This window comes from Macrotis lagotis, chromosome 2, assembly GCF_037893015.1.
Source record: "Macrotis lagotis isolate mMagLag1 chromosome 2, bilby.v1.9.chrom.fasta, whole genome shotgun sequence".
NCBI lineage: Eukaryota > Metazoa > Chordata > Mammalia > Peramelemorphia > Peramelidae > Macrotis > Macrotis lagotis.
In genome coordinates this window covers 174647337-174672867 of record NC_133659.1, presented here as the reverse complement: position 1 = coordinate 174672867, position 25531 = coordinate 174647337, and the positions used below count along the sequence as shown (strand labels likewise).

The 25531-nt window shown below is 40.1% G+C and overlaps 1 protein-coding gene across 8 annotated transcripts in view; it reads left to right on the top strand.

Moving 5' to 3' along the window:
- The window catches only part of MSI2 (musashi RNA binding protein 2), a 518635-nt gene extending 493369 nt beyond the window's left edge, over positions 1-25266 (top strand). For 2 of the 8 annotated variants that reach the window (XM_074223647.1, XM_074223644.1), the window contains exons 12-14: positions 15182-15336; positions 16989-17061; positions 20530-25266. In XM_074223647.1, the coding sequence (XP_074079748.1) occupies positions 15182-15336; positions 16989-17030 (197 nt within the window). In that variant the 3' untranslated portion in view covers positions 17031-17061; positions 20530-25266. Of the gene's footprint in view, positions 1-15127; positions 15337-16988; positions 17062-20529 lie in introns of all 8 variants that reach the window. The other 6 variants (XM_074223645.1, XM_074223642.1, XM_074223646.1 and 3 more) reach the window with 3 other exon arrangements.
- Positions 25267-25531: the final 265 nt, after the last annotated feature.

Sequence of the window (25531 nt, the reverse complement as noted above, 5' to 3'; positions counted from 1 at the left end):
TGGGCCAGCTTTGAACTTCAAGGACACAAAGCTATTAGCACTTACATCAAAAATGGATTAAACGTCTCTGCTTTTATAATGATTAAAGATGAGCTGTTCAAGTGGAAATCCTTTTATACAGTCTGTGAGGGGTTGGCCTATGCCATCATCTGGAGAGAATGTTGGATGTCTCACTCCTCATACCGGCCCAGGGCCAAGGGAACCACATTAAATGCGATTGGATAATAAATACCCATCATTGACAGGGAATAGCAATAGATCTAAGTGAATTGGAGATGGTTTCCCAGACTTATCCCATGGAGAATGTCCTTGGCTGGGTCATCTGACAGCTAGTGACATCTTCAGTGAACTAAAGATGTCAAAGGAATCCACCAAATTTGGAAAGATGCAGATATGCATTGTAGAGTTGGGGGTTCTCCATCTTCTTTGTTTCATAGTCTTCTTTAGCCTGGTGACCCCTTCTCATAATAATATTTTTAAATACATAATTGTTATCAAAACATTAAAAAACACAATTAAGTTCACATACCCTGGTGTAAAGACTGCTGACAGAGAGAAAGTTGAATGTAATCATGCAGGATTTATCAGTTCCATTTTCTTCAAAAACCTTCTTTCTTATAGAACTCTCAGCTTGCTTCCAGGTTCCAAGTTCCAGTTTCCAGGTTCATGAGAGAATTACAGTGCTGGTCATGGGATCATAGATTAAAAAGATAGAATGGACCTTATAGGTCATCTGGTCTGTCTTAAGCAGGAAAAACCAGTGTTCAGAGAAATTAAGTGATTTGTCCAGGCTCACACAGTTAAGTGGAAGAACAGGAAATGAAAATCAAGTCTTCACACTCCAAAAATATCTTTTTTACTACATCTAACTGGCTTGTAGAATTACCCGTCTTATGGGGAAGATAGTGCCTGCCTTCTGGTGGTATTCCCCATTTGATAAGGATCTTCCTCATCCTTATTTCTCCCAATAAGAGTTTCTTGAGTCTATCATTAGGCATAAAGGCAAAGCAAAAGACAGCACTTGCTTTCACAACCTTATGGGGAAGACCGTCTACAAATAACTATGTACAAGTAGGCTATATACAGTATAAACTTGGAGATGATCAACTGAGGGAAGCCTAGAAATAAAGGGATTCATAAGAAGCTTTCTGGAGGAAATGGGCCTTGAAGTAAGCCAGAGAAGCTGAGAAGCAAAACAGAAAAAGGAGAACATTTTAGGCCTAGAGGATACTTGGTGAAAATTGAACAGAGTATGAGGGGGGAAAGTATGTTGTTCAAGGAATGGTAAGGAAGCCAGTAACACTGAATCACCGAGTACATGAGGGAGCAAAGTATAAGGTGTAAGAAGACTGGGAAGTGGGGAAGAGGGGGAGGAAGCGCTAGCTTATGAAGGGCTTTGAACACCAAATAGAGGATTTTATATTTGATCCTGGATGTGATAGGGAACCACTGGATTTTGAGGAGGAGGGGAATGTAATATGGTCAGGCTTGTGAAGGGCAAATAGAGAATAGAGAATACTCTGCATCAAATAAAAAGAAAATTACAGCAATTGGTGGGGGGGAAGAAGTCTCACAAACCCTTTCTTTACCATCTGCCTATATGTTTTGATTCTTAGGGTAGCAAGAAATAAAGAAACAAGGGTATCTGCACTTCAGCCACAACCTCATAATGTGCGTCACCTCCCCAGTTGATGCTGCCCAGAGACAGGGATATTTCCAAGCAACTGCTGCTCCTGGTAACTGCCTATTAATGCTAGCAAGGTTGGCAGCCTGTGTCAAGTGGCACTTTGGTAGTCTGTAGTACTTGGTTTTTTTCCCTGTACTTCCTCATTGGTTGCTTCTTACCAGTTCTAACCTGTCTTTGCCATGGCAAAATTTCAGGTGTTAATAAACCCTGCCTGCTGGCACACAGTCTCACAGACAGTAAACATTCATTTTCTTTGGTTGGTGTTTTCTTGTCTGTCAAGAGATAGCCAGATGGATAGGTAGAAGCTTCCCATACTTTGTACAAGGCTGGGTTAGTGATCAGAACTTTTTCCCTAAAAGCTTACCAGCCTAGGCCAGCCTGCTTGGGTTGGATATCAGGGTGGATTTTCTAATTCATGCTGCTTCTTGAAATATTTCCTTTGTAAGGTTAAATCCTAGTTTTTCCATTATCAGCCAAAAGTGCCTGGGAATGTTTTTGGAATGCTTGAACACCGAGCAGCCTGTCTAACCTCTAGGTCTCCTCTGCAACTTAGCAAAATAACAAAGCAATTAGTTTGCCCTTTGGGCCCCAGCCTGGAATCTATGAACAGGAAAATCCAAGACTGGACTCCAAAATAGTTTTCGTTTGATCTTAGACTGATTTTGTTCAGACTCAGCCTGACTCCTTGGCCTTTGGGTTTAAATTTATTGGTATAGTAGGTCTGGTGGGAATGAAGTTCCTCCATCATCAGGATTTATCAGTTCCATTTTCTGTCTTTTGCCTTCTGAGACAAAGGATAATCTCTGTTCATAGTGTGACTCCCAGAGAAGAACTTAGATGATAGGCTTTTATATAGTGTTTTTTTAAAATGTATAGATATGATCTCATTTGATAATCAAAACCCTGTGAGAGATAGAGTGGCTTGGTAGAGAGTGAGCTGGCTTTGGAGCCAGGAAGGTCCAGATTCAAGGCATGCCTTTGGCACATACTGGCCATATGATTTCAACTAAGTCACTTAACTGGCATAGGCAACTAAGGAAGTCACTATAAATTGCAAGCAAGATCCACCCTACATTGGTAAAGGGTGTACCTTCACCAGTAAAATTACAGGTCTGGTACTATCCCTAGCAACCTTGTAAGTTAGGGACTATCATCCTCATTTTTTTAGATGAAGAAACTGAGATTCCAAGATAATTTAAAGAACTTCCCTATGGTTGCAGATATCTCCTTACTTTCCATATTGCTAGGGTAAGCCCATGTTTTAGTCTTTCTTCTGCCAAACTCCTAACTCTGATCAATATGATCTTGTTTAAACTTTGTGGGGAAGTGTGCAGATGCATGAATACCCCTTCCCTGCCTATATAGCACATCTGTCTATACACATCTGCCTACATGGCCCGTTAGTTTGGATGACTCTTAGTGAAGTACAGTTGAGATAGAAACACTCTGTAGTATTGAAATTATATCACTCTTAGAGAAGTAGACAGATTCATACCTTCCTTTGGGGTTTGGTCTCAAAGCATTTCTCTAACAGGTTTATGTATCATTGTACTCTTCTGAAGAACGTTGATGCTGACAGACAGGATGAACACATAGTCAGCTTTGCTATGTCAAATTCTTGCTTTAAGTAGTCAATACATTAGGCATGATTTTATTTGATTTGTAATATATTAAAACCTATGAAGGAGTAAGAAGCAACTTTGCTTTCAAATCTGAATAATATCACCATTAGCTGGCAAATTCTAGCATTAGTCAAAAAAGAGGGTGGAGGGGAAAAGGGTTAAATGCTGCTAAGTGTTAGAAGAACAAACCCAAAACTGGCATTTTCCCACATTTAGAATTGGGGGGGGGTGATAGGAAAATGGGGAAATTAATACTCAGCTACTTCTTATTTATTCTTGGTAAGACTTAAGATTTAGCAATGTCTCCTCCAGATAAAATGGAGATTTCCCAGGTGATGTTGACAAAGTTTGCAGTTAAGCCATAATTATTGTGTGTAAAAACAGATACAGAAGAGAAATAGCTCCATAATGACTCTTACCTGTTAATCCCTCCCTAATTTGGGGTGGGAAGAGGTGGAAGAGTTCTCCCTTCTATAACTTTCCGTATTTAATGTTAGCTTAACCATTTATCATGTATATAATTAATTGCTCCTGCATCTAGTTCTCAAAACTGATTTGATTCTAATTTATCGTGTCCAGTAATTTTCCCAGATTGGACAATAATCATCTTCCCTTTTGTTCTTTCCTACTTTCTCCTGCCCCAGACTGGCCCATTCTTTCCACCCTAAAGACTGAGCTGTGTGAAGAGGGCTTTGCCTAGGACACCCCTTTGACCAATGAGAGTCAATGGAAATAGGGGTTCTCCTGAATGCCATTAGAACCAGGCCAATTTTCTGAATGTAATCCAAGCTCACAGTTCAAAGCAAAAGTCATAATGAGAGCTGGCTGGATATTTCTCTGCAGTTTATCAGAAGCAAGTTTATCTTGTCTTTGCTGACCTTTTGCATCCAGCCCTCTGGATTAATTTGTTAGTGGACACCACACTGCTGCTGAAGTTCAGCAGATGACAGAAGAGATAAACCCCTATTTTTGCCTGTCCTTCCTGGACCCTTCCCTAGTCTGGGGCCTGGAGCCTCTCCAGCTTTTGTTCTTCAGATCCCCAAGAGGAGAAGAATATGCAGCTTTCTCTGTTAATTTGTCAGAGTCCACAGGAGATAGGAAACCCCATGGATTATGAATCTACAGTGTTCAGAATCATGTTTGAAGAATACTGAGGCAACACAATGTAATGGGTAGAGAGTCTAGTTCTACCTCTGACATGCTGAAGTCATTTTAACATTCAAAGCCCCAGCAGTTCTCTCAAGGAAGGAGTTCTTAACTTATTTTTGGTAATGTGGATCCCTTTGAATATAGTGAAACAAATAGACCCCCCTCTCAGAATAATGCATTTAAATGCATAAAGTAAAATACATGGGATTGATAGGGTGGCTAGGTGGCACAGTGCATAGAGCAACAGGCCCTGGGGTCAGGAGGATCTGAGTTCAAATATCCCCTCAGACACTTAATAATTAACCTAGCTGTGTGACCTTAGGCAAGGCACTTAACCCCATTGCCTTGCAAAACACCCCCCCCCCCCCCAAAAAAAATAAGAAAAGAAAGAAAAAAAAGGTTTTATAGAGCAAACCAATTAGGATTAAATACAGTTTAGCTGGATGGATGAACATTTTTTGAGGTTCATAGATTCCCCAGATTAAGAACTCCTGTTTTGTTGTAGAAAAGGTACTAATCTGGCATCTTTGGGATAGAAATTGTTAGAGGAAACATCACAGGGGACACTCTGTACCAATAAAATCAAGATACATTGAAATAAATGGATACATTCATAGAAGGGAAACAAAGTCCTTACCCTGGAGGAGGCTCAATCTGATGAGGATTCTCACTGTTCTGTAGAAAAAACTCCCAGTCCTTGCCTTGCTTCCAGTCTAATAGCCCATTGAAAAGAACATTGAACTTTCAGTCAAGAGAGACCTGGATTCAAATCCCATTGCCAATAGTAGCTCTGGCACTATGTGATAGTTACTTAATCACTCTGAGCTTCAGATTTCTCATCTATAGACATTCTCCCAGAAATACCTACATCATGGGTTCAAATGATCTAATGGACACATCTAAGGTAATTTGTAATCTACTCAACTATTAATTAAAACAAGACAGGCCTCCCTTAGGGAGTTTCCAGTCTATTAAGGATTCAGAATGACATCTGAAATGCACAATATTCATTTTTATATGAATATAAAACTCATGACTAAGCATTAATAGTTGACAGCTTTTATCTTTGTAGTATCCCTTTCTCTGTCATTAGCCTTTCTGTCAAAGCCAACCCTTGCTTCACACACACTCCTCCATCAGTTCGTCTTTTTATGACATACGCATAAGATGACTATATCTTTATTAGGATGGTGCAGGAAGAAGGTATACCTTTTAAGGTTTAAACCTAGTTCTGTCCTCCTGGAGGTCACGATTTAAGGCCATAATACAGTCAACTCAATTTTTCATACTGATGGAGGGGAACAGTGGCAGAATCCAGAAATTATTTTTTATTTGGCATGAGAATGTATTGTGTAATTAATTATGGTTTTGGCAGTCTATTTGCCTTCCTAATTATGTTTTGCATGAACTGATATTCAAATTAGTTTGCAGTTCCTGAGCACACATTGGGTAGCAAATGGGATGTAGCCCAGAAACATGCTAGAGGGTCAAAGAAAATCTAGCCTGAGATTAAACCTTGGCTACAAATAGTCTACAAAATAGATAATTGAGAGCTGATAGTAATATTGACCTCATCTATTGGGGAAATGTGAAATCAGTCAAAAAGTAGAAAAATTGAGGCTCCTGCTTGACCCCTGTTTCCCCTTAAGACCAGTTCCTCTAGGAACTTGAAGGGCTGTATAATCATTCCATTCACTCTTCCTATCCTTAGGACCAGAGAATCAGTGCATCTATCTCAGAATTACCTTATGAGACATTACCCCCATGCCCCTTTACCATGCCATGCCTTTAGACTTGCTCTGATCCACATGGCATTGCTTAAGAAGTTGGAACTATTTTCAATGCCAGTTGTTTCCAGTTTTAGTGGCAGGATGCCTTCTCCAATCCAATACTACAGCAGCTCTGTCCTCCTAGGCTTCTCTATACTGCTTCCCATCCCTAATGACTCTCTCATCCTAGTACCAAACAGAGCCAAGTACAGATAGTTGCCACATGATTTCCTCTAAAACCCTAGAGTGAGAAGAGACCTTGAGATGACCATCTGGTTTGACCTTCCTGCATTGGACAAATCAATGTGAAACCTCCTAGAACAGATGTATAGTCTTTTCTCAGGGGCATGGGCTCCACTCTACCTCCACTCTCTTTGAGTATATGCACTTGAATTCGTTTTGTCTACTGATGGGTAAGAAATCTATTTTTTGTCCAATGTAAAAACTTATGTTTTAATTGAAATCTTTCTCTACTCAGGTTTTTCTTGGCAAACATGAAAAACAATCGAGCATCATCATCTCCAGTCAAACTTGTCATAGATTTCCAAATCATTAGTTCTTTCCAAAAGCCCACTGAGTCAATGGGTTTCTTCTCATTGGAGGTATTCAGGTGAAGGCTAGATAGGCAATTTGTTGGGGACTTTGAGGAGGGGAAGAGTTGAATTAGGCAGCCTCTCTAAGGTTCCTTCTGAGATTCTTCAACTTAAAGATACAAATTACCTATCATACTTTTATCAAAATGAGCTTACTGGACTGGGTCAATCATTCAACAAGTATTTATTATGTGCCTAAAGTATGTCAGACCTTGGGGGGGGGGCAGGGATGACTATAAAGAATAAAACAGTACCTGCTAGGTGGCTCAGTGGATAGAGCACCAGCCCTGGAGTCAGGAGGACCTGAGCTCAAATGTAGCCTCAGACACTCAATAATTATCTAGCTGTATGACCTTAGGCAAGACACTTAACCCCATTGCCTTGCAATAAATAAAAACCAATATCTACTAGAAAGGAATTTACATTCTAAGATGATTCTAAGCTCTCTCTCTCATTTTAGTTAAGAAAAGTGAGACACTGCTTAAGGAAAAGGATCATATTTTCATATAAGGTGGAAGTTGTGACCTTGAGAGCTGTGTCAACTGGGTCAAGGTCACACAGGGAATGAGTTGGGGAGCCAGATCAGGAACCAGGGCAAGGAGGGGGCTAACCATCTAGACAGGCTCATTGGTGAGAACATGAGGGAAGCAAAAGAAATAGCTGACTGACTTTGTAGTTATAGTCAGTTAATATAGTCTTGTGTTTATATAAAAGAAATCCATTTTGTACACTGATAAAAGATCCCCCCAAAATGTGGGGGGAAAGCCCTACATAATTAAAAATGAACTTTATTTCTTCAATTTTTTGCTTCAAAAAAATTATGACTTCCTAAGGAAGCCACAGTCCATTCCTAAGGGGATATCTATACTGCTTCTGAAGTCCTAGATCCATTCTAAGATGTAAAACCAGCTTCCTGCCCTCAGGAATTTTACAGCTAAGTTCAATGCATAGTCAGTTATGGCAGTGTTGTTAGAAGACCTGAATTCAAATCCAGCTTCATCATTGTGTGATGCTGGGTGTATCACTGTCAGCTTCAGTTTTCTCATTTGTAAAATGTATATAATAATAGTGCTTACCTCATGAAGGGATTGTGTGAATCAATATATACATAATATAGAAAAGCACTTTGCAAATCTTATACATATTCTGGTTGTTATTGAGCATATCAGGTGTGTCCAACTCTCTGTGATCCCATTTGGAACTTTCTTGGCAAAGATACTGGAATGGTTTGCTATTTCCTTCTCCAGCTCATTTTACAGATGAGGAAACTGAGACAAACAGGGTTAAATGACTTACCCAAGGTCATAAAGTTAGTATGTGTCTGAGACCAGATTTGTGTTCATGAGGATGTCTTCCTGATTCCAAACCCAGTACTCTATTCACTGTGTCATTAAACACACACTCTCTCTCTTTCTCTCCCCCCCCCATTATTATTTGACTTTAAGCACTTTTTGGGTGTGCCCTATTTTACATAGAACTTATCAAATGAAATCCTATCTGAAAAGCTCTTAGCACAGTACCTGGAACTAAAAAGATATTTAATAAGTGTTTATTTTTTTTCCCTTTCTTTTCTTTCCTTCCTGAGACTCTAAAATGTCAGAACTGAAAGGGACTTTAGAAATCATTTTGTCTAACCCCCTGAGTTACACATTAGTAACCCTTTTAATTTTTGAAAATACAATCTTTCCAGAACTGCTTTCCCATTATTCCTAATTTAGCTTTATAGGACATTTGGCATTGAATACAAGAGAGCCCCATTTTCTTGCATTTTCATTATTCCAAGGAACTAGTGACTGACAAGGTAGAGTAGTGGACAAAACACTAGCCCTGGGGGAAGACCTCAGTTCCAGTCCTAGACATTAGTTTTGTGACCTTTGACACTTAACCTTATTTGCCTCAGTTTCCTTATCTATGAAATGATCTGAAGAAGGAAATGCCAAACCCCTCCTGTATCTTTGCCAAGATAAACCCATATGGTGTGATGAAGAGCCTGATGTGACTAAAACAACTTAACAACAACAAAAGTGACTGATAAATGGTCAAATATCCATAGTAATGGAGGCTTGGTTAGAAACTGTTCAGGATGAATGATCCCAAAATGAAGGTTTTCATATAGAATGTTTTCTCAGAACTAGTCCTGCTTACATATGGTTTTTAGTAAGTAACAGGTCTACCAGCCCAATTATTCTTCGCTTGCACTTTTGATGGATAGAGAATTCATTCTCTAGGCCCATCCTGGTTGAATTTTGAAGTCCCAGAGGCATGACAGGGCTTGGCCAAAAGTCAGCAAGGAGGAAACAATGTGATGATGGGGTATTGTTCATTCGATCCAACTCTCTTTGAGCCCCTAGATCAGGGGTAGAGGCCCTTTTTTTCTGCCAAGGGCTATTTGGATATTTACAATATCATTCTTGGACCATACAAAATTATCAACTTAAAAATTAGTCTGCTATATTTGGTCAAACATTTAATTAATTCACTGCTAAAAACTCCTAGATTTATTTAGTTTCAGGTCTGGCCTTTTGTTGCCTTATCAGCAGAAACCAAATGATTTCAAGGGCCTTTTGCAGCCTAAAAGCAAGGCATTCCCACCCCTGTCCTAGTCCCAGACAGACTCAGTGGAGACTAAAAGGGATTTCAAAGTATTCCCTCTCTAGAATTAGAAGCAAAATGTCTAATTTATAAATCAGGGAACAGCTAACACAGTTGAATGAAACCAATGCCCTACACATCTGACCTTGCTTAGTCCCAGATTCTGACCCATTTTCTAGAATATTATTTTTAAAATAATAATATCATTTTTATAGCTCTTTAAGGTTTATAAAGTTATTGACCTATGTTACATTACTAGTCAATTATTTAATACTTCAGGTTCCTTGCCTTACCCCTACACATCTCCCTCTAGGCCCACTATGTATAACTGATGATACTTTGGACTATATGCTTCCTGAAAGCAAGGACGTTGGCTCTACAGACATTCCTTTAAAGGTTCCTCCATAGCTGGCTGCTTTCTGGAAGTCTGGGCATTTCATGCCGTCCCTTTCTGTTTATACAAGAATGGCAGGAGGTGCAAAGACCCCAGGGAACTAGTTTCCAGGTAGTCAGCTTGGTGTTCAGTTTGTAGTGTTAAATTGACTTTCAGTAAAAAGAAAATTATCTTGTTTTTAATACATCTCCACCATGGGAATGAACAGTGCCTGACGATGTTTTTTTATGGAGAAAAGTATCTGTGCCCTATTTTTTTCCTCTGTTTTCAAACCTATTCATTTTAGAAGAGGGCTTTTCTCTTCAAGCAGCATAGGTTTTCCCCAATTATGTCTCTGAGGATATTGTCAAAGCAAGTTAAACCAACATTTACTGACCACCTACTGTGTGCTTCAGCACTTTGGGGCCTGAAAGAAGAGGTGTTTTCTCCTTTTTCAAGAAGTAAAGGGGGTAAGTCCATCATTTGCTTTTTGAGTCACTCTGGGAAGTCATTTAACCTCTCGGGGGCCTTTTCCTTTCTTGTAAATTGAAGGAATTGAATTAAAAGACTTTGGTACCATCTAGCTCTAGATAAAGAAATGAAGGAATTCACTGCCAATGATATTAATGATTCTACAAATGTTAGGAACCCTCTTCCAGCAGCCTGAAAAAATGTAGGGTTCCATTCCTTGCCTTCTACTGAGGAATCAAGGGAAGGGTTAGAAAGGTTGTGAGAGCCAGGTTGATTGCACTTGGATCTAATTCCTTTGGGGCAGCCTTGATAAAAAATAATTGTATTTCACATTTATATAGTCTTTTAAGATTTACTGAGACAGAGAGGGAGAGAGCCAGACCAAAAGAGAGAAAAATCTCATTTGAACTAATATGAGGTAGATCTGGCTTTTATACCAATTTTATAGATGAAGAAACTGAGGCTATGAGAGGTATAGTTATTTGAACAGAGTTGTTCATTGCTCTCTAAGTTGAGATTAGAACCTAAATCTTTCTGATTCTTAAGTTCTGATTCCTTTCACTATACAAAACTGAAATTGTCCCACCAGGCATATCCTAAAATAGGTGATAAGTAAAAGAAAAGAAAAGAAAAGAAAATATTGATACTATCTAATTACTGCCATTTGGCAAGGAGTCACTGAGAAGATGGCCATGGTACCTGTGGTCCCCACCTGTCTCTGTATGAGTCATAGTATGAATTATCACCAACAAAGTGTTTCATTGGTTTCTTTTGGCTAGGTTTTGTCTATTAACCTTTGTCTGTTAGGTGGTTATGATGTAATACATTCTGTTGGTCTGTGCACCATTCTTGATATCATCAGTCAGATGGATGCCTGTGAGATGAGGTAAAGGCAGCTTAGCCTCAAAATGAATTTTTGTGAAGCACATCTAGTAATAATAATAATAATAATAATAATAATAAAAACAATAGGAAATAAGCTAGATTCATTGATAAAGCAAGGTTTGGAGTGAGGAAGGTCCCTCTAGCATAGCAAGTCAGCTTAGTACTTATGGCTTAGAAAGTTACCTAAACCATTTCAAATAGAAATGGAACCCATTTGACTAGACCATGGACAGATAGATGGTGCAATAGACTACATATTTGACACCTCTAACCTAGAGCACTGACAGATTGAAGATCTTGAATCCAGACCTTTCCAGGTTTCATTCTTCCTCCCATTCCACTATTCCAACTGCTCACAACACCAACAATAACTGATGTTTTTAAAATATTTTGAAGTTGGAGAATACCATGTGCAGGTTATCTTACTTGAACATAATAAAAGTCTATGAAATTGGTACTAAAGATATTATCACCATTTTATAGATGAGGAAACTGAGGCACGTAGAACTTAAGAAACTTAACCTGTGCTAAGCAATAAGGTTGCATTCATTGAGGAAGACAACATGCAAACAACTATTTACATATGAGATATAGACAAGATAAATAGAAGGCGGTTTCAGAGGGAAGGCTCAAAGAAAAGGAAGACTGAGAAAGACCAGCCATAATACAGGGAATTTGAGCTGAGTCAGGAAGAGTCAGGAGTCAGAGATAACATAGGAGAACATTGCAGCCATAAGGGACAACCAGTATGAAGGCAGGTGGTAAAGGAAAGTATATAAAAAAAACAGCAAGAAGACTAGTCACTGGATTGTAGAATACATGGATACACCTGAGATATGAACCCAGATTTTATGTTTTGTTTTGTTTTGTTTTGCAGTGGTTGTTGTTTTTAAACTCTCAGGTCTCATTATTAATCTGCAACATCATACTGCTTGGAGCCTGGAGGATTGGCGGGGCAAGGGGGCAACTTGGATGTAATTGGAGCATAACCATGCAGTCTTTCTCCCAGCATCTGTCAGGGTTGATTTTAGAATTTGTGGGAATGTTCTATCCTTTCTCTGAAGCTTCCCAGACATTTTCTCTACCAAGGAGGAAAAAATGGAGGTTGAAGGGGAGAGGGGGAGAAGACAAAAAAATAGGGTACTTTGGGGAATGAGCTATTTTGAGAATCCCCTCCCCATCCCTTCTGGTCCTACCCAGAGTCTTCCCAGGAAAGAGAAAAGGATAGCTACCTCTCTTCTCCATATTTCCCCTTTCCTCCCTGCCAGGAGCAGGACTGACCAATTTCATTGCACAAATCTCCCTGGTTAGATTGGAAAGCAAAAACCATTTCCATTTTCTGAAGCCCAGAAGAAAAAAGTGTGTTAGATGAAGATAACGCAGCCTTTGGAATATCTCAGCTTGATGTTTGCTCCCGGTGAGTGAGGAGCCAAATGTTATCTCTAAGTTTAATCTTTTATATTCAAAAATCCCAGGCCCCTTTGTTGGCCAGTACATTTTTTTCCCAAAATGATTTATCTATGTGCTTTAGGTCTTTGATTTTTTGCTTTTTCTTGGGTATTTAACCTATTCTTTCCTCTGGCCAATTTATTAATTTTCCTAAAGGGGTCTTACTTGTAGCCAGGGGAAGCATCTGAATTCAATTCACATGATTCTGCCTTATTCTGTGACCTTGGACAAGTCATTTCTTGCCATTGGGCCTCTGTTTCCTCCTCTATAAACAAGGGAGTTGGACCAGATGAGCCCTAAAATTCTTTCCAGATCTTACATCTTCTGTTATATACCCCACAGCCCAGACAGGTTTCCTCCATTGCTCCTTTTACTTTGAATTGTACTATTGACTTCTTCTGCCACTACACCTAGTTTGGGTCTCTCCCAACCCACGCCACCACCACTACCTTGAAGATTGGGTAGAAATATGTTTGCCTCTTGAGTTACATCACAGCAATAGACTCCTCCAGCCCTAAGAAAAGGAGGGAGGCAGGATTTGGAAATACCTCCAAACCATATTCTCCCAAAGAATGATTTTGATGGACTTTTATTTTTCCTTCCTGATTGCTAATACCTTTCAATATGGTAGTGAACCAGAAAGGGGGCAAGTCAAGTTAAGAAGCATTTATTAAATGTCAACTATGTGCCAAGAAACTACGTTGAGTCCTGAGAATATAAAGGAGGGAAAACCAATCCCTGCCCTCAAGGAGCTCTCAATCTAAGACAACCATTTCTGAAAAGTTAGTGGTGGGGAGGGGGGTATTTTTTTTTCCTAAGAGTTGAAGGAAGTAGCAAAAGGGAAACAGGTGTGAACCAGAAATCTGTGCAGAAGTTTCTCTGACCCTTTATGAGATAAGATCAGGCCTTCTTTTCCTTCCTTCAACAGGCTAGGGGTAAAATAGTGCCTTCCTAGGACTCACCACATTCCTTTGCCCTTCTCTCCACCCCCCCAAAAAAAATCAGAGTGGAATTTCATAATTGAAAGTCAGTTGGGGACTGGGGATAAAAGGAGAGTGATTGGAATGTTTACCTTGCTTGAGAAGGCTACTAGGTGGGGGTGAGGGCAGACAACTGTAGGGGTGGGGTGTTTGGAGGCAAAAAGGAAGGTACTGCTATTGTCTTCAGTTGTCTTCCTCCTGCCCCATCTACTTGACCACTATCTTCCATAGCCAGACCTCAACGACCCAGCATCTCTCTGTAGCAAAGGTGTATTCTGAGTTAGCAAGACCCCAATCCCCTGGCATCTCTCTTGCAAAAGTATATAGTATATTCATATTCTCTCTCTCTCTCTCTCTCTCTCTCTCTCTCTCTCTCTCTCTCTCTCTCTCTCCCCCTCACTCCCTGCATTTCCCTCCCTAGCTCTCCCCTTACTCCTATCTTCATTCATATATCCTACTTCCAGGGGTTATTATGAGAAACCAGTCATTTAGATATATCCTGCTTCAGCTCTGAACTGTTTCACTTAGTACTTTCTGTATTCACACTTCTCTCTCTCTCTTCTTCTTTAAATAATTTTTAAAAAACAACAAAAGGGACAAAAAGCAATCCCCCTTTTCCTTCTACCTAAGGAGGTGAGTGTGTGGGTGCCCTACAAAATCTTTGACTCCTCTGCTTTATTGCCAGCCCCCCAGGCCTCCTCTCCCCATCCCCTCCATCCCCTGCTCTCCACACCTGAAGGAACTCCTTTGCTGTCATCATTACTGTTATTTTAAGACTCCCAAACTTTCCATGACATACCACATCCTCTGACCACGTTTCAGTGTCCAAAAAAATGTTCATGCAGTGCTGGAAATGATGGGGAGGCGGGAAGAGGGAGAGGCATGGATTGGGGGGTGGGGGGTGGGGAAGGAGGTGGGTGAGAGATCTTTTTTTTTGTGTGTGTCTTTTTTTTAATGCAGTATATCATCTAATGGATCCAAAACAAAAAAAACACAACCAAAAAAATTCCCCCTCCCAAATATCCACCCCCTCCCAAGATTTTTTTTTTCTGGACACAATTTGCTTTCTTTGCTGTCCGTTTTAATATCAATATTAACACAATGTGTAGTCTAAAACTAGTTCCTTTGTAGTTTGCATGGGATGTGAATGCTGTCTCAACGTGCCCAGATCTAGAACAAGAGTGCATGAGCATCAACTCAGATGTGAAATAATATTTCTCTCTTTATACATATATTATATATTTATATTTATCTCTCCTACATATCTCTATATCTATTTCTCTCTATTGTGATAATTCGGTGGGCAGCGAGCACCTCCAGTTGGTTGCAATAGTGTGTTGAATGATTGTTTTTTCTTATCTTTATATTTTTGGAGCTCTGAGCTTCTTAGTAGTAGCCTGGGCTGACTATTATTGAGTCCTTGCTGATGTTATCGCATGGCCTTGGTTGAGTGTTAGAAGTTGGGCCTCAGCTGTATTTTCTCGAGTGTTTGGCTTGTGATGAACGGTGCATGCCCGGCTTCTGGCCTCATACCCAGCTTTATTCTCTGCACACCAGTCCTGAATAGCTACAGTGCTCAACCGAATTTTGGCGCGCCCGCTTCCCCGGCAGGCTCCAACCCAGCGCGGCCAGGAGGCTTCCCTGGGGCCAACAGCCCAGGACCCGTCGCTGACCTCTACGGCCCAGCAAGCCAGGACTCCGGAGTGGGGAATTATATAGGCGCAGCCAGCCCCCAGCCGGGCTCAGGCTTCAGCCATGGAATAGCTGTAAGTATTTGGCTTTTCTTCTCCCACCCCTTCCTTCTCTCCACTCATCCTCCTCCAACCTCTTTTGGCTGGGAGGGAGAGTGTATTGAGAGGATCCAAAGGTAGGGAGGGGGTGGAGCCAAGGGGATATCACCAAACTGGATGAGTTTTCCTTTCCCCACCTGGGAGCAAGGATCTTTTAATAAACCCTACCTTCCAAGTCTTATCTTTCCAGTGATCATCCATCCATGTTGGAAAGTCACCCTTATGGCCTACTCTTCCAGGGCAGCATCTTAGACCTGTAGAGCTCCCATGCACTCCCCTGGCCTGCTTCACCCTAGGGTTATAGCTGGTGAAAGGCACAGGGGAGGTATGTCTGGGGTAGAAGTACTAGAGGGTGGTGATGAAAGTCTGTCCTGGTTGTTTTCTGAGGTTTTTAATTTTTTTTTATGGTGTCCAGGGGCCCCCTCAAGTTTTTAAGGCACAGCCTCCAGGAAGCCAAATGCATTTGCTATTTATGATGCTCTGTGGTTCTATAATCTAACTAATACAGGCAATGGAAATTTGCTTAACAAATTTGCATGCTGTTTTCAGATTGTATTGTCCTTCCCCAGCACTACCCATGTGTGTGTGAGCATGAATGTGTCTGAGCCCGCTCACTTACTGTCCCTGTGTCCCCTTTCTTCCATTTTAGAGACAAACTTTCTACTTTACCCTTATCCACCCCCCCCCCACCAAAAAGAAAAATTCAACAAGATAGGGAAATGACTGGAGTCCCAGGTAACATCTTCAGTAAAATCTAAGACTCATTGGGGGAAGTAAGCAGATATTATTGTAGAAATTGGATTGAAGAAGGTAAGAAGAGACAGAATTTGGGGAGCTAGAGTCTGGGGGAGACCTGCTCCTTTATACTGTGAGAATCACTTTTCCCATGAAAGAGGCTTTTCACATTTGACCCTTGACCTCAAGGTCCATTTTTAATTTCCTTCTTAATATCACTTAGGTTACTCAGAGCAGAAGAGCCATCAAATAAGAAATATGATTTAGTCCCTAGCTTCATCAATTTAAATGATCAGCTCTCAGCATTTAGAATGCCACCTAACTCCTCTCTTCTACCTAAAGAAAGATGTTTGTTCATGAAAACAGGTGTTTTGATTTCTTCATAGACCTGCTATTAAAAAAAAAAAACACCATGCAACTTGGCAATTTTTTAGTATTGTGTACTAAACTCCAGATGAGACCTCTAGAACCATAGAAGAAAGTAGCCTTTACCTGTGGCTTATAAGGTACTGGCTAGAACCCAAAGACTGCCAACCTCTCCAATCTAGCCAATGTCACTATCTCTGATTCTAATGCCACTTCCATATTTGGCTCTCAATTTATCTCTCTTGAGACAGAGCCAATGGTGCTTTTATTGTTATTATTCGGGAACAGAGGTACTCATGGTCTTCCCTTCCCCCACCCTCTTCTAATAAGAGTGATGACTTTATCCCAAGACCTCAAGATGCGGTGTCTCAGAATGACATATTCATGCTAGCAACCACAGCTAGTCCATTGATAATTCCTTTTCCCAAGAATTTCCCAATCCATTTCAATGTATAGCACCTTGAACAATCTATCTGTTCCAATGTATAGTGCACTCACTGATGACCTTAACAATTATGCAATTTTAGGGACCTTTGATTGCAACGGCCTTTACAAATGGATACCATTGAGCAGGTGCTCTTGTTGCCATCTCACTCTGAGGTATTAAAGTCTCTGCCATATATCTCTGCCTTGCCCGGGAGTGTCCATACATGTATGGGAGCTGAACATACATATAAGGTCACACCCTTCCCCCTCACACCCTCCCCTACCTACTCAATACTTTTCTCTCTTTCAACTTCCTTTCCAAAATCTTTCCTCCCACTCGGCTTCAGTTTTGCCCCTTTTCTCTTTCTCATTTTCTTCCCTTATCTCCAGTCTCAATCTCTCTCTCTCTCTCTCTCTCTCTCTCTCTCTCTCTCTCTCTCTCTCTCTCTCCTCATCTCCTTCTCCACCTCCCTTTTCTCATCACCCTTTTCTTTCTTGAAATGTAATCAAGATTATGGGAAACTGGAAGGAGATCTTGTGCTCAGTCATGTGCCATGGGAGGGTTTGCTGGTTTATAAACACCAAGAGGCAGATAAAGAAAATGGTCCAGGAAATATCCCAGGGGAGGGTGCAAGTGATTAGGAACTCCTGTGGCCTGGAGTAGGGTAAGTTCCCATCTTCAATTTCCGGAGTCTTTCCGGTGTTCATTGGGAATCGAACCAATGGGAATTCTACAGTTAAAGAACTGGACTTAGTGTTTTAGTGAAAAGAAAACATTTTTTGCCTATAACTGGTGAGCAATTATCCAGATTAGAGCACTAAAACCTGAGCAAATTAAATTAACGACATCACCTGCCTAACATGAGTTTGGATCACTGCCAGTTTCCTAACCTTTTTAACTGAGCTCAAGTTAATTAAACATTTTTTTGAATCATGTAAAGGTTGGGGGGAGGGGGGAGGGGGAGAACAGTGAGGGAACTTTCTACCATCCACATTTGTGAGTAAATATTCAACATCCTTAGGAAGGCATCATTGATGAGAACTCAACCTTCTTCCTATGAAACCACCAAGAGTGTTTCTTCTGCCATATTAGTTTAGGACTTAAATTATTTTCATTGTATGTCCTTCCCTCTTCAGAATGGACGAGTCTAGGACTAGGGTACAATGCTGAACAACTTTTTCCTGCAACTTGTGACCGGTATTAGGGTTAGATGTAGTGGCGGAAGGAGCTGGTAATCTCTGTTATTTTGGCAATAAACCATAGTAGAGACCAAGGAAGGAATGTGGTTATTTGGCAACAAATACTCTAAAGACTTTTTCAATTCTAATTCCTGTGATTCTATGAACTTGACATAGGTTGACCCAACCTATCTAATTCTTTGCTGGGATTGTGAGTCATAGAGAGAACCAGTCTCAGATTCTCAGAGCCAAAGGATAGATTTGCATTCCCTAAGGCTGGATGTAAAACCTTCTTTTTAATATTTCCCAGGGCTAGCCACTAAATGGGGCCATGGTATAAGATGGGTATTTCAGTGCCCAATCAAGTGACTTGATAAAATACCTTCCATTCAGCAAGGTTAGTACTTGGAACACTGGCCCTGGAGTCAGGACTTGAGTTGAAATTTGGCCTCAGATACTTAGTAGCTGTGTGACCCTGGGCAAGTCACTTAACCCCAATTACCTTAAAAAAAATATACCTTCCCTTTATTACAGCTTCCATCATGTTTTGGCACATCACCTCAGCTACCTTTTTGGCATCCCACCGGAAAGGCAAGCAAGGTGGATAATTATATAATAGAAAAGAGCTCTATGACTCTGTTGTTATGAGGAGTTATGTTTGTATCTTAGCTCTCTTTCTTAGAGAAGTAACTTAACCTCTCTGGGCCTCAGTTTCCTCATCTATAGAATGAGGGGTTTGGACAAGTTGCTTCAGGAGTCTCTTCTAGCTCTGAATTCCCACTTTTTACAGGTGGGGGAAGCTAAGGCACAGAGTGGCAAAGGACACTGTAGGTCTATAGGACAGACCCTCAGAGGAGCAAGCAGAATTAAGAGAATTTCTTAAGGTTATCTAATGTTAGTATGGGGGGGCGGTGTAAGGAAGGTTGTAGCTGGCCAGAGGAAGCTTGTTTTTTGAATGAAATATTAGATGGAGGGGGAAGGAAGTTAACAAAATCATGTCAACTAATCCAGCTGCCCATGTGCTGCTCCCCTTTTAACCAAGTAAATAATATGTCTGAGTTTTCCCCTACCCACCCACCATGTGAGTCCTGACATATTCATTGCCATCCTGAGCCCAAGGCTATTAACTGTGTGGAGAGCTGCTCGCAACTAATTAAGACTGGTTTGGGGCAGAAGACGAGAGTCATTCACAAGAGACTGAGGAGAGAAACCATGTGGCTGAGAGCTCTTGTTGTCTCGAATTATTCCAAGTCTTGGTGGAGTCAGATGAGGGCAGGACCAAACCTTCTTTAATCAGTCTGGGCCAGATATCGGTAGTCAACTTCATCTGCTGCTTGTTCTGCCAAAAAGGGATGAAGCAGTGTAACATATTTACCCCATTTCCCTCACCCTCCTCCAGGTCCCCCATAGCACCTTATTGCTTTTTAGGACCAACCCTTACTGTCTCTTGGAGCCCATCCTCTTTTGGTGATAAATTTCCCTTCCCAGGATAGAGTGGTAAAATCTGGGAGAAAAAAAGGAGCTAGGGGCAAGACACAAAAGAGAAGAACTCCAAAGAATGAAATGACAGCAAAAGTCTAAGAGTTATTGCAGACAGGTCATGAGTCTTAGGACCAAATCACTCACTAGCTTTTATCGCCCTCTGAACAAGAATTGTAGCAAGTCCACAAACCATGATTCTGTTTCTGCTATTGGAGTCAAAGCTCAAAGGAATTCCTTTTGTGCATTGTGAATTTGGCATTTTGTCCATGTCTATGAAACATAGTTCACCTGAAATTCAAATATGCTGGTGGCTGCATATACTTTCATTGTTAATAAGACACATATCTAGCTTTTGGAATAGACATGGTTAAAAGAAAAAACCTAAAAAGAATAGACATGGTTACAGAAATATAATCAGTGAGTGTATTTGTTCTTCCTTGATATAGGAATCGAGTATAGATTCAGAGAGACTTTGATCCTTACAGAGCATGTACATATTTCATGTACATTTTGTCTGCATCACTGAAGGTTGCCAGACCTATAATAAAACATGCCCTGGGGATTAAATCAGCAGGATGGCCAGCATCCCCTCAAATCCAGATCTAGTCTTGTGAGCTAAGTACTCCTGGAGGATGGGGCTGAAGGGTATCGACTGATTGAGGAGGGTCTTACAGCTACTATCCTGGTGGCCTCCACATGGTGATGGGAAGGGGATAGTCCCTAGAAATTTGTATGGATTACAAAGAGTTCCTCACACACCAAAAAAGTTTGACAACAAATGATTACATACATAAATGCTGGATTACATAAATGGTGATGAGACTCATTTCCCTGACATATGATGGATTATCATGATAAGTCACTTTTTGAGAGCTCTGTGTGAAAAGTAGCCCACCTACCAATAACACTTCTTTCCCCCAACCCCCCACCCCTCTCTATGTGTTCCCATTCTGGGTGTGTCTGTCCTCTCCTTTCCAACAGAGCATACCTGGATGTCCAGGCAAGACTGGGCGAAGTTTCTGAGTGGCCCTTTGTTTAGGTGATGTCTTCAGACCTGGACACCTCCAGCCTCACTCCCCAACCCCACCCCCACTGGAGATGGCTCACTTCGGACTGAGGGTTGAATTCAATCTCATCATCTCATGAATCTGCTGTACTATATAAGACAACAGCTTTTAAAAATGTGTATATAATCCATGATTTTTGTGGGTTTTTTTGTTTTTTTCCTGATGGCTCCCCTTGTCCCATCCTTACCCACCCCACACACACACCTATCCTTTTAAATATCTTTGAATCACATTTGGTAGTGTTTTTGACATAGTCTAGTAGCTTCGTCGCTTTAATATGTAGTTTGAAAGCTAACCATAGTATAACTGTTATATTAAGGATTTTACTTTCTTTAAAAAAAAAAGTTATTTTGGTTGTGATTTTTTTGGTTTTGTTCCTGCTTCAAGGATGCTGAGATGGTAATGTGACTCTCAACCTTTTGGTGCCCATTCTGAAATTGTGTAACTTTTCAGGTGGAATTTTAGCACACTCTGAAATTCGAAGTTGAGAAGCTCCCAGAAAGGGAGTTGGGCATAAAATTTCTCATTTGCATTGTTAGAAGCGAGATCATAGCTTAACTAACAGGCTCTTTAGCGATTCATTTTTGTGACGTCTCTTTGTTAACCTAAGTATATCTATTTTCGGCAATAAGGTAAGGACGACAACATTTCAGCCGTCCTTCTTTTCTATAAGTGCTTTTTTCTGTTGAAAGAGGTGATATTATAAGATTTTTTGAAATTGTGAATTCTGGAGAAAAAAATAATAAGTGCTGTAAATACGATTCCATTAACTACATAGAAACTATTAAGAAAGAGAAAATGAAAAAAAATATTTTTGTGAGGGACTTAGTCCCAGGCAGTTTGATGATCCACGGAAAGAAACAAAAAAGGAAAATAATTTTTTTTTAAAAAAAGGTCAATTTTTGAGTTTTAAGGTCTAAGAACAATCAGCTGCCAGGGCTGCCCTTGATGAAGTCAAAAAGAACACAGTTTAGCTCTCGTTTGTCAGTATGTTAGACCTAAGAATTCTACTAGTGTCACACCAGCATACTCACTGCTCCTTTGTACACAGCTTCCAATGAACAGTCTAGTTGTATTTTTTAATTTAAACTATGAAATATTGCTTTTCCCGAGACTTTGAAAAAGATAGCAATGTTAATATTTAACGTATTTAAAGTTCAAAGCACACCTGTTTGGCTTGGGGGAGGGGGGAGGGCATATTTTTTTAGTCATTTAAAAAATTAGATTCGTTTTTATTGTCCAATCATTTCAGCTCCTCCGAGTGTCGCCCAAGACACTTGCCTCCTTTCTCCCCTTCCTCTCTTTCCCCCTTCCCTTAGTCTGGGGCCCTTGGGCCAGGGATGGCTAGTCACATTAATGATACCTATATCCATTATTCTTTCCATTAACAAATTAGGAAAACAAACTCTTTATGTTTTTTTTTTAATACCTCAGTGCTGCGAGTATCACCAGAGAGACTAGGGAAGTTTTTTTTTGTTTTGTTTTGTTTTTAATTTATTGTAGATGTAAACAGAATTAAAACATTTTTAAAAAGTATAAACATCACTGCACTGTGACTGGTGGGAAAAACTGACAATTTCCTGTTTGCACATGTTTAATATTTGGCTGTTATAATATATGGTCCTCAGTTGGGGAAAAGATACTTATGATGAAGGATATTTTTTAATTTAATTTTTTTAATATTGGTAAATAGGCCTGCAACAGCAACATAGAAAAGTACAACTCAGTAGATGGCATTAAACAACAACAACACCAACAACATACTGTAGTGTGAATATATTTTTCTTTTTTTAACGTGATATTGACAAGTTTTATTAATATTTTTTTAAATTGTTACGTTTATAAATTTGGTACTCGAGGCACAGCCAGTATGAGACACTGAATGCGACATTTATTATAAAGAGCTGCTGCACTCCTATTTTTATAAATGTTACTAATGAGTAGACTAACGTAGGCATTCACTAGGCAGGGTAGCGCAAAAGCATCTTCAAGCAAGAGGCGCCATGATGCTGAATGAAAAGGAAGAAAAAAAAAGCTTTGGGTTTTTTTTTCTTTCTCAATTCTGATTAAGTAAACAAAATGAATCATGCTCTTTGTTTTTCCAACATAACATTTTAGGGTTGTTGTGGGTTTTGGTTTTGTTTGGGGTTTTTTTTGGGAGGGGGGGGTTCTTTCTTATTTTGGAACAACCAGGTTAAGTATAAAATGCTGGACGCTTTTTAAATATTGAGACTTGATCAAGTAATAACAATAAAAGTAGATGGTTCTTTAAAAAAAACACAAAAAACAAAAACCAACAAAAAAAACAACATAAAAAGGAAGTCAATTCCCTGTGATTCAATGTCTGTGCCAGGGAACTTTTTATTAATATTTTGTCCATGTTGAGGATGTACTGTACTACCATTTGTTTTCTCTTCATTCCCTGTCACCTCATAGATGATTCTTTGTTGACCATTGTCTGTTAATAATGTATAAAAATGGCTATCTTGTAAGCGTGCTGTCCTGATACTAGTGTAGTAACTTTTTTTCTCCTCTTTCTTCTAGTACATATTGGTAGGTGTATTGTAATTAAGGTTAAAAAAAATTAGATGTAGTTATTCAGATTTAGGACCAGTAAGGATAGAACTTTCTCTTATTTAAGAAAACAAAATGCTAATTTTGGGGCAGTTTTTTTTTCCTTTTTTAATTGTCTTTTTTAATTTTAAGGTCAATTTTCTTTCCTTTTTTGTTTTTTCTTTATTTTTCTTTTCCTTTTTTCTTTTCTTTTCTTTTTTTTTTTTTCTGATCTGATATGGTTTCAACTAACCAAAGGTCTCACAACGTTAAAATGCTGGCAAACTCCCCAGCATTTTGTAGATCCCCGCCCCCCCCTTAACTTTCAAGGGGTCTGCCATACTACCTTAAATGCTAATGCTAGATATGCAAAACTGGATTTTTTTAATTTATTTTTTAAAAGAGGGAGGCATGGTATATTAAAATGATTTTACTAAGAGAAAAAATATTTTTTTAAGAATGTTCAGAAGAAATTGATAATCTGTGTGAATATGTTTTAGATGTTTATATACCTTTTGAAGAGACCCAGTAGCCCATAGCACAAATCTTGTGGAATCTGATATGTTTCAATGTGGCTACCTAGGTTAAGGTTCACGTTAGTCCCCCCCGCCCCAATCATCTAGAAGTCCATTTTGAAAGCTTTTTGTAATTTATTTTAGCACTGATGTTCAGCCTCGTCTTTGTTTCAGTTAAGCTCAATGGTGACCTGGGAACCACCTTTTTTGAGGGAGAAATCCATTTGGGCAATCACTTCTCCCTCTTCCCCAAGTTTGGGAAATAGCCACTTGTGTGACAATCCAGCTTCCAGTTGGGCAAGTCACTTCACCACTCTGGGCCTTGATTTCCTCAAATGTAAAATGAGAGGGTTAGACTGGATGACCCTTCAGGGCCTTTCCAGCTCTACCATGCTAGGTTCTATCAATTTAATTTCATTTGCCCAGGCCCCCAAGAGTACCTTGTCTCCCAATGGAAGGAGTATGCCATTTGTTGGGTAGCTCCAACACCCTCTTCCTGTCCCATCCAGGAAAGGCAGTATTTGAGAGGACAGAGTTCCTGTTCTTCTCTCCAGGAACACTTTGAAAACTTGGACAAGCCCAGCCTTCCTCATCCCACCCCAACCCCCATTGGAAAACCAAACTGAGCACATGACTCCCTCCTCATCCCACCCCACCCCACCACCCATTGGCTTAATTCAAACGAAGCCTGACCTGGCCTTTGCATTTCTATCCTTCATAATGTTCGTTTTTAATTTGAACTTTGTAGCTTGGACTTTAAGGTAGCATGGCTCTATTGCTGTCCATTTAATTTCTCATCTTACAGCAATCCACAGCCAGTAAATGTTACACACATCTTATTAGACTAGTTCAATCATTGGGTAATTGTTGGTTCTAATGACCTGAAAGGTGTTCAGTTTTTTGTTTTTGTTTTTTTCTTTTTTTGGTTTTGGTTTTGTTTTGTTTTGTTATTTTTCTTTCTTTTTTCAGTTGTTCTCTTTTTATTTTCTGGCTAGGAAAAAAAAAATTACCAACCTATTTTGATCTTTAGTGCAAGCGAGGGCTAGGGACTTAGCCTCCACCTCCACCAACCACACTGTTTCATTCTGCCATTCACTTACTTAACTGCAGCATAATCAAGAATAAAGCAATATAGTTTACTACATTTTTATTGAAGGTCAGCCATGCTTTCTGTATTATATTGCATATGAAATTGTTTACAAAAAAAAGAACACTAACTCATACTTATCTTTAGTCTATTGGAAATGGCATGCAGGGACAGAGGGAATTTGAGGGGGGGGAGAATATTTTTCTTGAATGTGCTTCACAGGCCAAGATATTTTCCCAAGGAAGGGGATAACAAGGAAGGGAAGGAGAAGCAGGCACATTGGAGATAGATATACACTGGCGGGTCCTCCTGTCCTCATCCTAATGGTATGAATACGCAGAACTCAGCTCAGCCCACCTCTTGGGCACAGACACTACATGAGGAGATCTTCTGTAAGTTAAGCAATACTTTAATACTGTAATAAGTTTGTTTGTTTTTTTAACCAAATGAACACACACACACACACACACACACACACACACACACACACACACAACTAGCACCGCCCCGTTGGCAGAAGGGCCCTTCATCAAAGCCCTCTGGCCAAGAGCTACCAAACAATCAAAATGGATTGTCTTTGACAAGATTTCATTTCAGATCTGGGAAAGCCGGGTCAGGTAGGGGTAGGAGCAGGGGGGCTGGGCTGGACAGATTGTTAAAAAGCTTCAGAGGCCTCTCCCAGCGGCTCTCTGTCATTGTATTCTGTACATACTGTCCCATCCCGTGTGGAGTCTGTGAGTGTCATACTGAGTATGGTGGGT